The 17,962-nt window shown below is 40.3% G+C and overlaps 1 protein-coding gene across 1 annotated transcript in view; it reads right to left on the reverse strand.

Annotated features, from left to right (window-relative positions):
- The window catches only part of LOC140940481 (protein lin-9 homolog), a 40,227-nt gene extending 23,308 nt beyond the window's left edge, over positions 1-16,919 (reverse strand). The window contains exons 1-5 of the mRNA XM_073389455.1: positions 16,850-16,919; positions 16,267-16,299; positions 10,695-10,744; positions 9,757-9,834; positions 8,794-8,822 (exon numbers count right to left, since the gene is read on the reverse strand). Coding sequence (XP_073245556.1) covers positions 8,794-8,822; positions 9,757-9,834; positions 10,695-10,744; positions 16,267-16,299; positions 16,850-16,862 — 203 coding nt within the window. The 5' untranslated portion in view covers positions 16,863-16,919. The remainder of the gene's footprint in view (positions 1-8,793; positions 8,823-9,756; positions 9,835-10,694; positions 10,745-16,266; positions 16,300-16,849) is intronic.
- Between the last annotated feature and the right edge of the window lie 1,043 nt (positions 16,920-17,962).

A 17,962-nucleotide genomic window follows, 5' to 3' on the forward strand; every position in this document is an offset into this window, starting at 1 on the left:
CAAAAATTACTGTGTCCAAACTCAGGCAAACTAAAAGGAGGTTTTTGGGACCTTTAAACCTATTCCTGGATATCTGGCCATTTGTGAAAACATGAATTAATTTGAAAGCCAGGCATCAAGTAAAAAATACAGTTGGAGGACTATTTTGACACATTTGTAAACTGTCACAGTCTTTATCAAGGAAACAGTGGGCTTTTTACTCGAGAAGTGCTATATTTCAATGTCCCTGAGGAAAGTGTAACAGTCATTAATATTATTTGCTCTCTAAAGGAGGATTGATGTGGAATTTTTTTGAAAAAATTCTCTGAAAATCTAGAGATTTCTTTCAAAATGTTCTTGTAGCGGAATCCTTACTTCTAAGTGAGCCTTTAGGTGTTATTGTTCAGCTTAGATGTCAGCACCTGATCATGTCTCACACTGGCTAAAATAAGAAATTAAAACCAAGCCTGTAGTGCTCAGGAGAAAAAGAGGCTGAGGTTTTGTCCCAAAAAGCTGCTTTTATTACTTGGGTGGAGGGTCAAGTAAAAGATTCTCGACGCTCAGGAATATCCCAAAGTTGCTTTTTTGAGACAAGATTGGGCACGCAAAGTCCGTAGGTTTACAGTTTGAGCTTGCTGTTTGACGAAGCGAGAGCCGTATGACTTTGAGATATCTTGATGAGATCACTTTGAGTGCTTTTATTTATTCTTTATCTTATTCAAGGGAGAAAGAATTATTATTTTGGTTTGCCTGGGGTTTAAACCGACTCACCTGTGTGACCTGTCAGATCAGAGGAGACTCATACATTGAGGGATTAGCTGATTGAACCACTAGCTATGACTTAAGGTAGTTTGGAATGTGAAAAATAGCCATGAACTTATGCACTAGTTTCAGGAAAAGATTAAGCATACAAGTTCGTGACTTTTCGGCTTGTTTCGGCTATTTCACGAAGTGAGACCGGAATAACTTCCAGATATCTTGAGATCAAATCGAGTTCTTTCGTTTCACGTGAGGAATAAATAGGATTTGAACCGAACCCATCAGATCAGATGCTAAGTTGACAGATTTGCCAATTGTGCTACCGAGACCAAATGTGGTCGATCGTGTGAAAATTAGGCTATAATATCATGCCCTGTGGGTTCCGGGCAGAAAATGAAAGAAAAGAGACAAAAATAATCGTTTGGTTCAATTGAAAATGATTGTAACGATAAAATGATTGAAAAGGAGCAAGTGGTGAAAATTACTTGGTTTTCCTCTATCTTAACTTCTGGTTTATTAGTTTAACGATGGTCACAACAGTTCACTTGCTTCGAAGCAAAAATAGTCAAAGATCTATCATTTGTGGTCCTCTGAAAGTATCAAGGAAAGGCTTTGAAGTATTATTTTTGTTCGCATCAAGTTCAAATTTACTGTCAGGTCATTCCGAAGGCCAAAAATGAAGTGGGCAACCATCCACGTCATGATGCAACTTTAGCCGCTGACCTCCACATAGCCAAAACTTGGATATTGCAGTCTCGTTTTCCCATGTTGTCCGAAGCGGAAATCGTGGCGAGGATGGACAATCTTTTGAGTTTTCTATATTTTCTTCTCATTTTGTTAGGCAAAGCTTTCAGAGAATATGGAAAAACATTGTTTTTGAAGAATCTTGCAAGACTTTGAGTTGCTTCTGAAAAGTTTTGATTGGAAAGATGACCGTTAGAATATCAAGGTGTTGTGCATCATGCCCGGAGCGAGTCTTTACCAAGAATTCTCTCGGCGATGCAGAACCATTCTACAACGACGGGATTAGCTTCGGCGACATCTTCATCGGCAGGAAATGTGACACCGTTGTAAACGTCTTCTAATACCACTTTGACCTCGTCTCGATCGTCCTCCTCTGCACGCCATTCATCGGGTAACATCCTCAGCGTAACTTCTTTCATTTCTACATATTGTAACCTAGAAATTTGTCTTTATGCAACCCTTCTATAGTGGGGGCACCATCTTCGTGTGCTGCTGGCAGTGCCATGAGTGGACCACTGGCTATTCCCGGCAGGCATGCCTCATCTTTGCCACTTTTAGGGTCTTCCATCCCTGTTACATCTACTATTTGTGCGGTGCTATCACTAAATAGGCCATTTGTTGTGGGTTCTGGATACTCACCTATCCCGTTGGTGACAAAGATCTGAACTGGGCAGTTTGTTGATCTGGCTGACTTGTTGGCAGAAAATCTTAACGCTCAGGAGTCAGAACCCCACACCTTTTTGGATGGCAAACTTCTGGTCTCATCTTCTAATAAGAGGGTCCAGGAGATTACAAACATCATTACTTTCACCATTATTCTCTTGGATCTTCCGCAGTGCACACCCTTCCAGGTGGCACAATCTCACTCAATGCAAGCTGCTAATTATCAAGACTTCCCGCCAATTCCCTGGGAAAGCCTGGCTCCACTATGACGTTGCCTTTCATAAGGATGCAGCAGCATCTGGTCTGACAGACTGGTCCCGCATGAATCTGGATCTTTACAATTTTCTTACTCGCAGTTAACCATTTCAGTCAGGCTCCTCCTAAAATGGCTCGCCACAGGCCTCTTGTTCCTCTGCCCTGTCGTCCAATTTCTGTCACGCATGAAATGATGGTTCCTGCCAATGGCCCTTTGGTCAGTGCCACTACCATCACTGCTGTGAGAAGTGTGAAGGCGGCCACCCCCGCGTCAACTGTGAGGGGTTCTTTTCACGTGTCCTCATAGTGGTACTTGTCAAAAGGACCTTGTACATAGTGTAAATACGTTATGTTCTGTTCAATCTGAAGGCAGTTTGTTCACCGTTTCCGATAACGCATCTCTTTCTGTTACTGATTTACCTGCCAAATGCCAGTTCACGTCTGTACATAGTATAAATATGTCACATTCAGTTCAGGCCTCAAATGATTTGTTACCGATTTCGGTGAATGCTGCCATTTCGATTAAAAAATTACCTGCCAAATGCCAGTTAATGTCAGCGAATCCTCTTGGCTTCAAGTTGTCCTCCTTTCCACGATCTGTACATCAAGAACTGGTCCCTCCATCCAGGGTTACCCCAATCACCACCTGCAAACCTCAGCATGAGTTATTACTTCACCCAAATCAAGCGTTGGTGGTCTATGTAATTTCTGCTCTTAGCTTTGGTTTTCGCCTTAAAATTGGCAAGGCCAAAGATGCCTACGGTGTGTTTTCAGCCTTCGGTAATTGACCACTATCTCATCACAGAACTTGAGAAAGTTCGTGTTGCTGGCCCCTTCTCAATCTCTCCTTTACCAAACCTTCACATCAGTCTCTTTGGAATAATCCAAAGAAATACCAGCCCGGCAAATGGCGGCCTATTTTGGACTCGTCTAGTCCCCAAGGTCACAGTGTTAATGACGGGATTCCAAAAGACCCATTTTTAGTTCAGTACATGAAGGTTGACAATATCATTGATGGCATCATGACCCATGGTCGGGGAACTCTTTGGCTAAATTTGACGTAGAAAGCGCATATTGCATCATTCCTGTGCATTCTGATGACTGTTACCTGTTAGGCATAAAATGGCAGGGGGAATACTTCACCGATTTGGCCCTACCCTTTGGTTTACGCTCAGCTCCTCTCATGTTCTCTTCCTTTGCTGACCTGCTTGAGTGGATTCTAAAACACAATTATGAAGTACAATTTCTATTACATTACTTGGATGACTTCCATACCTTGGGCCCTCTTGACTCTCCTGTTTGCCAACAAAATCTGGATATCTGTGTTCTTCAGTTTTCAGAGGGTGGTATTCCCCTCCACCCTGATAGGCTTCAGGGCCCTTCCATGTGTCTGACTGTCCTAGGCACTGAGTTGGACTCGCTGATTTTTCGGGCTTGCCTCTCTCAGGAGAAGTTTGACCATATTGCTGCTCTTTTGGATACCTGGTCTTCCAAACAGCACTGTACGAGGAGGGAACTGGAATCTTTCATTGGCGATCTATGACAACATGCTTGTAAAGTGATTCCCCCAGGTCGGACTTTTCTGCGTCAAATTATTTATTTGTTGTCCGCCTTTGACGGGATGACCACCCGATCAAGCTGATCAGCGACTTCCGTTTCAACTTTACCTGGTGGAGAGACCTTTTCCATTCCTGGGACAGTTTCAGTTTCCTACTTTCATCACAGTGGGCACCTCTACCTAACTTTCACATCTCTTCGGTTGCTGCTGGAGCAGGGGGTTATGGGGCCATTTTTAATGACCAGTGGTTTGTTGGCGAATAGTCCTCTGCTCAACAACCTTTATCCATCACATACAAGGAATTATTCCCGTTGCTAATGGCTATAATCGTTGTGGACTGAGAGCAACCTCTCCACTTCGAGTAGCAAGCGAACAAGTGAATGAGCAGCAAAGCTCTCATGTCTTGTTTCACTTGCCACTCGCAAGTGACTTCTCTCGGAGAGATTGCTCGCAGGCTGTTACAGCTTTCAATTTGTGAGAGATGATTGCATCGTCATCATAATAGCTCACTCAATTCCAAGTGTACCTGTACCCCCAAAAGCATTTGTGAAGTGCTGACGTCTCCTATGGCTTTCGGCATCTGAGCAAGAGTGAACAAAATTGCTCAAACTCCCGTCTTTAGCAAAACCCGTCAATTCCAATCACTTTTTGCGAGATATATCCCCAATTATAGGAAGAAATCGCTCTGTTTCTAGGTTTCCAAACTGAAGAGTATCCCGATGCTGTTTTAAAATGGTGAAAATGCTTTGCCGTAATTTCTTATACTATTAAACATGGTCAAGACGAGAACTCAAGACTCATGAGGTTACTGGTGGTGAGTAACAATAGAAACGTTGAAAAACGAGTCTTCTACTCTTTTTTTACATCAGGCTTCAAAAAGATCATAGTAGTCTCATGTACTGATTAAAGTTGTGTGAGGCATGGGTAAGGAGCGTGAAATTGGCTAAATGTTTTTGTTTGATGTTGGGGTAAAAACCAATATTAATACATTTAGGTAAACTCAACAAAGACAAAACGACTTTGTGTAGCATTTTGTAACTTTAAATTCATCATAAAACAGTTCGAAAACAGCAACAATTTATAGACACACTGAATTCTACAGGGCTGATCAACACGACACTGATAGATCCCAAAACAAAGCGGGGTTGTAGCCGTCAACAGCTGTGGTAGCGAAAGGAAAAACCTGCAAGACATGGGCTGCCGCTGATCATTTTCCTTTGCAATGCAGAACCAAGACCGGCAAAGCAAGAACCAATAAGGAGCTAAAAGAGAAGGTAAAGGTGAGATACATGAAGGGAGGAGATGATGATGAGGAAGATGAGTATGTCTTCACTGTAAAATCGGTGACACAGCCTAAAAAAGTGGAGGTGATTGTGGGTGGATGTGTTGTGAAAATGGCGATTGATTCAGGGGCGAGCACTAATGTTGTAGACAAAGGCCTATGGAGTGAGCTAAAGCAGCCAAAGATAGACTGTGCATCCAAGAAGTGTGACAAGAGGCTTTATGATACGGAAACTAGAAGCCATTAAATAAAAGTTGGGGACATTTTCAACATTGACAAAAGTGGCTGAGAATGAAGTTCAAGCTGAATTTGTTGTCATTGATGGTGAAGGAAAAGCACTGCCTGGAAGAGAAACTGTCCGGCGACTAGGAGTGTTGAAGTTAGATGTTCCAGTTTATGCGCTGCAGTCTAAAGAGGAGATCATGTCAGATAACAAAAAAAGTGTTTGATGGTGTGGGCAAGCCAAAAGAATATCAGCCTGAACGGGTGTTCAGGTCAAGTTACATGTTAATCCCAATGTACCCCCGGTGGCTCAGTTAATCAGGCACACTCTGTTCAGCCTCTGTGACAAGGCAAGGAACTTGTATGGATATTATTCAAATGAGCCAGTAAAGGGCCCGACACCATGGGTTAGTCCAGTGGTGGTGGTGCCAAAATAGAATGATGAAATTCAGCTCTGTGTGGACATGCGTAGAGCCAATGTAACAATAATCAGAGAATGCTACCCCATAGCTACCATGGATGAAGTACTCAAAAGCCTCAACCAAAGCACAGTGTTTAGCAAGCTTGATTTAAAGTCAGGTTACCATCAGCTAGAGCTCCATCCAGATTCCTATGGCATTACTACCTTCATCATACAGTGTGGATTGTTTCAATATATGCATCTGTAATTGGAACAAGTTCAGCCCCAGAAGTGTATCAGCATGTTATTCAGCAAGCGCTTAGTGACTGTGAGGGAGTTGCAAACATCTCCAATGGCATAATTGTGCAGGGGAAAACCACTAAGGAGCATGATAAGAGTTCAAAGCGAGGTTTGGAAAAATTAAAATAAAAACCTGACACTAAATGCAGAGAAGTGAAAGTTTTAAATGACCAAGCTAGTGTTTATAGGACTGATGCTAACAAACAAGGGCATTGGACCAGCTGAAGAGAAAGGGAAAGCTGTTGTTAAGGCAAGGGAGCCGAAGAATGCCTTGGAAGTTAGAAGCCTTCTAGCACTAGCTAACTACAATGTGCAGTTTATCCCAGACTTTGCAACAGTAGCTGAACCTGTTTGCAACTTATCAAAGAAAGTGGTGTGTTTCAGGTTTGGAGATGGCAGAGAAGAGCATTCAATGAGCTGAAGAGCAGAATAGCAAGTGCAGAAACCCTTGGATATTTTGACAAAGAAGCCCGAATAATATACTCAAGCAGATCAAGCCATGCATAAGAATTTAGCGATGGATCCTGAGGCTACAACCTTACAGGTTCAAAGTTAAGTACTTGCCAGGAGAGCAGAACATTGTAGATTCCTTATCACGCTTACTGCATGTAGAAAACCAAGCAGGTCCTTTGGCAGTGCACAAAGCATCGGATGAATTATTTGTCACATTTGTGGCAGTAACCGCTACGCCACGCGATGATGACACACGAGATTGAAGAAGTGTTGGCAGAAAATAAAAGAATTCAGTGAGCTGCATCAATGTATAAAGAGCACAACCTGGAGGGATGGTCAGCTCAAGCAGTACATATCTGTAGCCAATGAACTGCGTGTGATTGGCAAGCAAAACCCCCATGGCACCAGAATTGTAATACCTAGCAAGTTGAGACCATGAGTCCTTATGCTGGCACATGAAGGGCATCGCGGTATTGTTAGTATGAAGCAGAGGTTGTCATCAAAAGTATGGTAGTCCGGGATTGACAAAGAGACAGAAGGATTTTGTAAAACGCGTTTGGGATGCTAGCTAGTAAGCAGTCCTGCCCACCCCGAGTGAGCCAATCAAGTCAACCTCCTTAACACAAGGTCCATGGCAAGACTTGGCCCTGGATTTATTGGGTCCTTTACTGTCCAGTGACTCTGTGTTAGTCATGGTTGACTACTTCAGCAGATATTATGAAACTGAGATCATGTGTTCCACAACATATGCGGAGATCATTAAGAGTCTGGAGAGAATCTTCATGATTCATGAGTTACCACTATCAGTAACCAGTAACATGGGCTGTTTGAAAGATATTTGGAAGGCTGTGGTATCGAACACAGGAGAACCATACCATTATGGCCCCAAGCAAATGGCGAAGTGGAAAGGCAGAACCAACTCTTTTGAAAAGGTTGCAGATAGCGCAAGCCAAGGGGAAACAGTGGAAGAAAGAAGTTCGCAAATACTTGATAGCATACAGATCGACTCCTCACACCACCACTGCAGTGAGTCCAGCTGAACTTCTATTTGCAAGGAAAATCCGGACCAAGTTACTTGAATTCCATGAAGACTGTATAATGAGTGAATTACAAGACAGAGATGGAGAAACGAAAGTAAAAGCTAAGTTTTAAGCAGACAGGAAGAGGCATGCAGAGTATTCAGACCTGGTTCCAGGCAACAGAGTGTCACTAAGACAAGCTGTCCACAGCATTTGCACCAGAACCATATGATGTTGTTAGCAGGAATGGCAGCAGCTTTACTATCAAGTCTACTGAGGTTGTTCAGTTAAAAAGGAATACTGCGCATGTGAAAAAGTATATTCAAGCAGAGAGTCCTACTCTAACAAGACTGTCTGCCATGTATCTTGAGACGGATGGTGGAAAGGAAAAGAATGCTGTCCCAAAGAGACCAGCCCTGACAGACCTTGAGACGGATTGTGGAAAATTCAGAACTTCTACAGACGACGATCATCTACAAGACCAGTTCGTCATAAGAAGTTACTAGAGAAGTCCAGAGAAGACTCTTGCTAGAGACGAGAGTTTGAGCAACTTTGTCTGCTCTTGCTCAGATGTCGGGAGCCAAAGATGATGTCAGCACTTGGCAAATGCTTTTGGGGGTGTGGGTGTGGGTATCTCTAACAAAAGTGAAAACCTTAACAGCCTGCGAGCAAGCTCTCTGAGAGAAGTCACAAGCGAAATGAGATGCAGGAGCAAGGTGCAGGGAAAGAAAGTGAGAGCTCTTCGTGCCCTCCACAGCTTCGCTGCTCACTCACATGTTCACTTGCCAATCGAAATGGAGACACTGCTCTCAGTTCATAACATTTCTTGGTAATAGTGGGCATTTGGTATTTTGGTGAGCCAGCTTACATTAGGAATTTCAAGGAAAATTTTGCCCATGTCTCTTTTTTCACCCAATTCAACCAACAGTCAACAATTAACAACATTGCGGCACTCACGTGTGCCTGACCAAAAAATCCTGACATGCGTGTGATGTAAGGACGTCCAAGTGTATGCTCCAATAGCATCTTGTCGCTTAGGGATTTATGGCCTAAAGTGTAACCATTCAGACAAAACCTGAGGTAACAAGTGACTGGTAGAACATAGAAGTTAATAAACAACATGAAGAAGGTCAAGTAACAGAAAAACAACAAAACAAACCTTGTTCTTGGGGAGGACAGTGAAAATTCCTTCAAATAGAAAAGAGAAAATAGAAAAATTAAACCAATTCAGACTGAAGACAAATTTAATTAAAACTGCTTTATGTTTTTACATTAGTCATAGAAATTGTCTACTGCAGCTCACTAAGTGCCAGCTGAATTAGATGAGCCCTGATCTGCCAAACAGAAGGCCACAGGGTTTAAACTTGACCAGGCCAACATTCAGGGTCCTTGACTGAGAAGAAAATGCTGCCTTTGCCATGACGTGTGCATACATGTGAGGTATAACTTTGTAGTCTTTACAGATAATGCCGAATTTGTAAACCCTTTCTGGTCCCTTCTCAAAACACTTGGTCATTTAAAATCTGTGGAATGTTAAAGAACCCACACACTGTTTGTAAAGGGTAGGGGATGCAGTCCCTTGTGCTGTGGGTCTACGCGTAACTCTGCCGTCATGTGGCCACCATGGCTGGATTAGCTCAAAGGACTACTGAGCACAAAGACCACAACACATAAAGCCAGGAGTCAGGCTATTTGCTACATGTAGGTGCTGGAACCCTCACTTACCCAAAACACTAGTGCTACATGTTGCAAGTTTTCTTTTCTTATTTTTTACATCCTTCTTCAAACCTTTAAACCCCAATATTCACAAACAAATTCTCCAGACTAATCTCCAACCTTAGTTAAAAGAATTTATTTAAAGATCAATACATTTTCTCTTCAGTGACGATTATAAAAATTATTATAACTTATCTCGTGATGAGATTCTCCTATACTTCGTTAGAAAAAAGCAGTACTCATAATGGCCACTTTTGGGCTTCATGGTTTAATAGCTGTGTTCTTTAATGCACTCTGATACATACAGGTAAGCACTGTACCCAGAAGTCAACTAGAGGGATTCAAACAGCACCATTTATCAGGTTTACAGTTAGTGAGCCCCAAAGTGTTTCTTCATTATACATACCCCTTCATCAGTGCCTGTGTCTTGGTCGGTATCTTCTAAACTATCATCCAGCTGCCGGGTTCTTTTCTTTGTACGCGACTATAAAGAATAAATTTAAGGCAAAATACTGTCTTTCCTTGAATAGTAGCCGTCCCTTGATTAATTGCCTCCCTGGAATAAACGCCCCCTTTAAACGAAAATATTTAAAATAATCACTTCCCTCAAAAAATCGCCCCCCACCACCCCTCTCGCCATCTTCTCTTTCTTTTATACCCTCCCCGTCAAGTTAAAGTGGAGTCTGATCCAGTAATACTGATCAGGGCGATTCAAGCACTGACACCAGGGATATTGGCATTGAAAATTCATCAAGGAACCAAATTGGGAACACTTAAAGAGCCCATGTTCAGTTTATTTAATGAAAAAAAATCTGTATATTTAGGGCATGACTTCCAGTGAGGAATATTATTTTGAAATAGTCGCTTCCCTTGAATAATCGCACCTTCTCTCGAATAATCGCCGGCCCCTTTTGTGTGAAAGAATAATAATTGCCCCCAGCTATTATTTAAGGAAATACGGTACACTTAGACTCTCAACTTGAAAACAGAGATAAAAAATGTTCACAGAGTTAAGCAAAGAAGTGAAATTTGCCATTCCCCTGGCTAATTCCACTTTCTGTGAATGTTCAAGAGTTTTAGTAATGACAATTTATTGCACCAGCCACAAGAATAATGTCAAAAATGCCAAAAAAATCTTTGTACAAGCATTTTACTTTTTTGTAGAGTCCCCTGCATGACACAACATGAAATTCTCTAAAGTCATATTCTATAAGAGACAAAAAAGGGGAAACTTTTTTCTTTCTCTTTCTGAACTGCAGTGCAGTCCTTGACAATTTAAGAGAGCTTGAATAATCACACTCTACAGACAATCACTCTTAGGAAGAAAAGGGTTTATTTACTTACTGGTGTAGTTCGTCTCACAGGTGAACTAAAGGGAGACTGTGAGCCAATGCCTGCAAATCAATCACATAATAAACATTAATATGAGTATTTCAATAATTATTGTAAACCATGTTTAGTCAAACTTCCACTAAAAGGACTTCCAGTAGATGGACAGGTACCTTCCATGAGCAGACACTTACATGTAGCCATAGTCCTATTCAAAGACACAGCAAGTAAGACCTCCGGGGACACTGTGCCCTACTAGATAACAGCCCCGTGCTAAATTGTTACGCCAATATTGCCCACACAAGTAGCCAATCAGAACACAGGATTCCTATTGTCCACTCACATAACCTTGGGGCTGTACTCCCTTAAATAGCCTATACAGGGTGTACTGCCACACAGGGTATGGTTAAAGATCTATACAGTACTGCAAATGATCCCCAACTGCAAATGATCCCCAGTCCACAAATGATCCCCAAAATGGACCGCAAATGACCCTTGACCATAAGTCATCCCCATTGTTGATTGCAAATGATCCGGAGAGAAAATAAGATTAGCATGGACTCAATTTATTGAATCATTGTTTCTAGTTTATTATCACAACAAAATGTATAAATTTTGCCTCAGAGAAAAAAAGAATTGAGTCAATGAAATACAAATAAATGCAACAAAGAAATAAACTTAAAGTATCAGTGAAACAAGAAAATAGCTCTGGCATAATATATTTCTGGTTCACATTTAAGTTAAAATGAACTTAACTCCGACAAACATGCACTTTTGTTAAATTGGATAAAATATTTCTGACAATGATGCTAAGATTCACTCAAGTGTGAAAATTATGCTTACCCGTTCTGTGTCTCATTTCCTGATTCTTTATCTTTCTCATGTCTGTACCATGCCACAAAGGCAGACACAGAGACATATTTCCATATTTAATGGCATTAAAACAAAAGACAAATTTCCTGCCAGACATCCTTCCTGTCTTAAATTTTCACAACAACGAAAGATCATTGCTTAAGTAAAAGGAGAAACAATTGCCCAGAGAAGCAGAATGGTAACTTATTGTTTTTTCATTTCATTGTTTTACAACTTGTTCACGTTCCCAGCATCAGTTACCGTCCATGCCTAAAATCCATTCCATTCTTCTAATTTCCATGGGGTCATTATTTTAGGGTAGACAATGGGGATAAGTTACGGTTGAAGATCATTTGCGGTCCATCTTGGGGATCATTTGCCATCTGGGGATCATTTTCAGTCGGAGATCACATGTCTGTACTGAACAGACCTCTCTGTCCAACACAGGTACATAATTTTGTGTGAGTCTGTCCTAAACTAGCCTGAAATTCAGACAATTACTTTGCGTCGTTTCCTCCTCTCAGCAACATCTGAATCGACCAGCCATTAATGCTGTCCAGTGACGTCACTACCGGAAAACCGGGTAGTGATTTTGATTGGTTGATTGCCCAAACATTTGCATAATTATGTACAATTATAATAAATTTTAGCAGGATAGTCATTTGAAATTGTTGTTTAATATTCAGCGGATTGCATGACTGGCATGCTTGCGTGGAGTTCAAAAATTTCGACAATCTTTATCGTAAACAGCAAAATTGCCCTTGTCTTTAAAATTATGAATTGTTAAATTGAACTACAAATGAAGAATCATTGCGGCGAATTAGTAGGTTTTTCATTTAGAGCCGCTATTTGGTTTCGGCAGCCAGTCTGTTTGTGGAAAGTTTTCTGGGATTTAAGTTATAATTCAACCTTCTTGTTATTTCACTGACAAGTGTAATGATTCTGTCAGCTTTCCTTTCTTGTTTTCTTTCTTCTTTGTTAAGGACCAAATAGCTTCTTTTCAATTAAAGCAAATTGTTGTGTTTTGAAGACCTAGTGTTCTGTGTGTATTAAATTTAAGCTTAGTTCATTGCGTGATTGTGATCGAGCTTGATTCTTGAATTACAATAGATAAGTTCAGAGAACCACATACAGTTGACAGTTTCAACGTAACTACACACGAATTCCAATAAAAAAAAATAAAAAAAAGGGTAAAGCAATTCTGTATCATGTGGACATTTCCAGACAATATTTCTTTGTTTACCAGCTGAAAATCATGTTTTACTTTTTGCATAAATTAAAGCAAAGGAGTAGTGACGTCACTGGACAGCATCAACGGTTGATTCAGATGTTACTGAGGGATTAAAAACAACTTAAAGTAATCGTCTCAAATTCAGGCTAGTCCTAAACAGGCCCTTAATGTATTATATTTTGTAGGTTATTATTGTTACAGTGTTTTCAAAATCAGCCGTCGGCCGTCGCATCCGACGGCAACTTTTTGATTTGCAACGCCTACTTTCCCTTAGGTAAATTATATGATAAATAAAACTTTTGATAAAAAGTGGTAAGTGTTCACAAGCTGTTGCGAGCAAGCAAACTTGAAATTTTTCTGGAGAATTTCGCCAAAACATCGCTTGAGTCTGCTTTTAAAATACGTTCTCTGCGTAATACGTTGAGTAAACGTTGAGGACGAGTCGAAGACTGGGTCTCAGTTACAGGGAACATTGTAGTTAGCGGTTTCTGAAGCCACTCTATATAAAACGCCACATTTCGTCTCTAAGAACACGGCAAAATGGCAGAAAAGCGACAGCGTGGTTTACGGGAGATGTGGTCGCTGACAGTGACAAACAGGAAAAAGAAAAAGGATGCTGCAGGTAATAATGTAATGTTTTCCCGAAGATTACCCAAGCAGATGCCGGTACGCAAACGGAAGAGGAAATAGTTCAAATTGAGGAGAAAGAACAAGAAGAAGTGGTAGCAAAAGTCTTCTGCCTAGATGAAGAGCATGGCGAATCGGACGACAGTGAAGCACATGACAGTGGATGGGAGGATGATGACGATGATAGTGAGGACTTTTCTGACTAAAAGTCTTTTTCTCAGATGACAAAGATTCTCCATGTTTTGACTTGTAGATACTACCATATTTCACTTCAATTGAATGATGAAGTAGGACTGAACGGTGTTTGTGATCGATAAGTAATAAGGATATTCAAAATCGTAAATTTTGTTTGAGTTTAAAACAGTTCGTGTATAGCTTTAGTATGTTTTTGAGCCTTTTCCAGGCATCAAGAGAAGGTCCAGAAAAAATGCTTCTGTCTAGACTGGACAAACAGCTATCCAAGTACATGGGTCTACATGAACAAAGTATACACAAGTAGCTTTTGTTGGTCATTGAAAATTAAATTACCTTCGCTGTTTCTTAATCACTTTTACTTTTTTCAACCCAAATTATGTACCGGTACTTACCTTTAATCCTTAATCTAATCTTTAATCATTATTTATACACGGTAAAAATCATCAGGTACAATAAATTCCTATACAATGACTAACATACTAAAGCCTTAAAATCCAAATCTTAACATTAAATATTAACTTACAACAATATGCCACATAAAAACCCTGATTGTGGTTAAAGCGTACCCTAATATTGTGGTTAAAGTTACTAAAAGCATCAAAATTTATCAGTATTTTCGATATCTAAAATTTGCTAGATCTGCGTCTCAAAATGCGTCTCCAAGAGTCTAGAAATTCAAAATTTCCTGGGGGGGCATGCCCCCAGACCCCCCTAGAGAGCAAGGCCCTCCGGGCCTTGCAACTCCTACTCAAATAAACGCAACTCCTACTTCAAAAACTGTTGAAAACCCTGTGTTATTATTTTTTACAAAGAGAATGCATAAACCTACAAAAAGACAGTCTACAAAATAAAATGAATTTAAACTCCATTTTTAAAGGGTGTTTTTTGTGTTTAAGGATTTTAACCAATCATAAGAGTTCAAAACAATAGCCAAGAAAAGTTTGCAATTTTACATGTTCCACACATACATGTAGGATTTCTGTGTTACTTAGATTCAGAGGAGACTTTGTTGTAAGGAAGTTGGTTAGAAAACAAGGGATTGATAGAACATGCTGCTTTGCAAAGATTTCGAAAAATTTGATGTTTAAACCAATCAGCAGTGTAGTAGAGACAATAGTGAAGATGGCACCTTTTTGCATTCCGACGTGTTCATTTCGTTTGGTTCTTTTCTTATCTGGACCATTACTTAATACAAAAGAGCAGAAAGGTGGATACGACTACAATATTATCTTAGAATATTTAAGCAATAGACCACACTTTCTATGGGTTTACCGGCGTGATAACCCACGCGGGATGTTGGGAGAACACGAGAAAAGCTTGTAAATCACGAGCCGAAGGCGAGTGATTTACAAGCTTTTCGAGTGTTCTCCCAACATCCCAAGTGGGTTATCACGCCGGTAAACCCATAGAAAGTGTGGTCTATTGCTTTTATAAAATAACTTTTAATAAAATGGAGTCTTTTAGGTAAAAAATATGATTTTAGTACCGTGATCAAGTCATGTCTTCTCTCTAAAGTCATCATAAGCCAATCACGACTCACGATTTAATAGCGCTAAACTTTCTCAAAACTCAGTTCAGTCAAACAACAAACAGCAGCACTTCAAAACACGAGTTTTTGCACTCATTACATGATAACTTATGAAAGCTGTTTTACAGGAAAAGTCAACACATATTCATGCGAACGTACAATGAAAGAATACGTTCATGGTTTGTTTACTACAGAAGTAGAAATTGATTGAACATCAGACTGTACACAGCTGTATTTTGTTGAGTCGATCCGTAAGAATTTCGTGCTTACAGAGGAAACTGGCAGCTATTGTAATGGAGGACTTCATTCACTTTTTACAAGCCGCAGTGGTTTAAGATCTGTTTCCTGGACTTTATTATGATCAAGAAATGCTGCGGTAACGACGTGGCTGCATTTGCGAAGTTGTCGCATGTAACTTTATATGCACGTACAGCGACCGATGGAAATATGTCAGTGGTGGAGAAAGGTTTCTTTGCCGTAGCCACATATTGGCGTTAATATTTGTCGATTTGTGAGGTCAGGTGGTGTGAGGTAGGTCATGGCATCGATATCATCGAATAATTTGTGCAAATGTTGGAAAAAACTAGCCCAAAACTCTGACATCTTTCATCATCGTTGGCAGCTTGTTTACAACCTCCAGCGGCCGATTTTGTACCATATCTTGATCAGAGATCTCTTTTTGAAACAATTTCTTTGATTAAGGAATTTAATTTTGAAATAAAATAAATCAAGAATGCTAAAACTATCCGTTTTGTTGCTGGTTGGCACATTGTTAAGTTTTCCTAGAGACTTTGTACACCAGAAATTCACACAGTTGTTGTCTTTCTCTGCGATTTGGCATCGTCGTGAAATGTAAACTGTTTTCCAGCTTTGTACTTTATAACTTCTAAAGCTATGGCAGTAGCGAATTGTGACGCTCAGTAATAAAATGTGAAAACCAACGCTTTTAATATTAAGAAGGGATGGGTAAGTAACTTGTTCTGTTTTTTAGCCTTTCTAAAATCGTTTGCAGATCAATAGCCGGTTTTGTTTATGGCTCGTGGTCCGGATGCCTTTTTCTATGGGTTTACCGGTATAATAAACCATAGGTTTTTGACCAATCAGATCACGCGTACTATCTCAGTTATTTTATAAAAGGTGCATGATAGCCTTACCTTTTAAGCTTACTAAGGCCTCAGCAGAAGTTTCTAAAATTAAAAAGAAAATTAAATAATATTTCCATTTTCAGACTGTCCAACCATCCTGATCTCATCAGGATTCTCCTGATTTTCCTTGAATCCCAACCAATATGCGATCAGGATAGGAAAACCCCGATTTTGACATCTGTTCTGATATTTTCAAACGAATTCTTATAATTAATACTTAGGTACAAGTACACTAAGCTGAAAGTGATACTGCATTCGACCTCAAATTATTACTAATCGCGATCTGGTCGATATTATTCCTTTCCTTAGTGCTTTCAAATTTATTCCTTAAATCCCTTTCACATAGGGAGCTGGAAATCGATCTTTTAAAACGAACAACAAAAAGACTTGTAGCTGAAGTTCATGATTTCTACCCGAAAACTTCGATTATCCACTCAACTACAAATTTTTCCTAGATGTACTTGATGCACAGGCAACATACCTAGATACCTATAGCATAAATGTTTCACACAATAACTATTTAACGTTGTATTTAGGAAAGACAGCTATATAAATCAGCTACACAAAAAAATACAACAGTTCAATACCATACCTTCTTCCGCCATTTTGTTTTCTCTGGGCGACGCGCTCTTTTTCAAAGCACATTGCCGGTGGGCATGCTGGGTAAACTTCTTTCCCTTTCGAATTCTATTCTGTCCATTTCTATTCATTTCCGTATTTACTTTCATCCCTTGTAAACTTTTCCAAGAAACGTACTACGTCCAAGAAACGACGTCATTGAAGAAAGCCATTTCAAAACGCGCCACCCCCCTTGCGAACTGAACCTCCAATAGGCCCGGGATTGTCATTCTCAAATGTATGAATTGCAATCTAGCGGTATTTTTTCCATACGCGCGCTCGACGATCCTTAATCAGAGTTAATCAGAGTTATAATAAGTGTGACATCTTAATTGCAAATCATGAGAAAATCTAAGATAAAATTATGATTGAACAGGTAAGGAGGGGGGAAGGAAAGAAGAGTGAGATATTTGTATTAGATAACATAATGTTTAAACATATAATGAAACAATCGTGATCTACTACCATCCAGCAAATAAGATCACAATGGGCATTTCAAACTTGCCAATCTCTTTGAAATGCCAGCTAACAGCTTGGTCCTATCTAGCCTCCTAAGCAGACGTTCTTAGGGGTTCGTCACGGGTTCCTTCCCCACGAACGTTCGTTGGGGCCGGATTGCGTGCTTAGCCAAAAGAACGTCTGCGTGGGTGGCCTGGGGCCTGTTTCTCGAAAGTCCCGGTAACTTTTCGGGCCCGAAATCAAATATTCAAATCGAAATATAACGAATAAGGGCGCGGGTGCTGGCTAGCAAACTATTCCATTGTGTTTCACTAACTGATAGCTTTATCATGTTAGCTGCAAAACGTTTTAAACCTCTACAGTTGCATGTAAACAACAACAGCTTTACGGGCCCGTTAGTCATCGGGGCTTTCGAGAAACGGGCCCCTGGTCCGTAGCCGAGTAGTATGCTAGTGAGGTGAAAGCACCGCGTTACCACTTGTAAACATAAATACTTTTCTGAGAAGTAATTCAATTATAAAAGAGGAACAAATAAAAGCAAAAGGGAAAAGAAACCTAACGGACTTCACACCAACTTTTCCAGTCTCTTCTTTCCGTTCTGAAGCTAATCACCCTTCCGTAGGGGGTT

Source organism: Porites lutea, chromosome 6 (assembly GCF_958299795.1).
Source record: "Porites lutea chromosome 6, jaPorLute2.1, whole genome shotgun sequence".
Lineage (NCBI taxonomy): Eukaryota > Metazoa > Cnidaria > Anthozoa > Scleractinia > Poritidae > Porites > Porites lutea.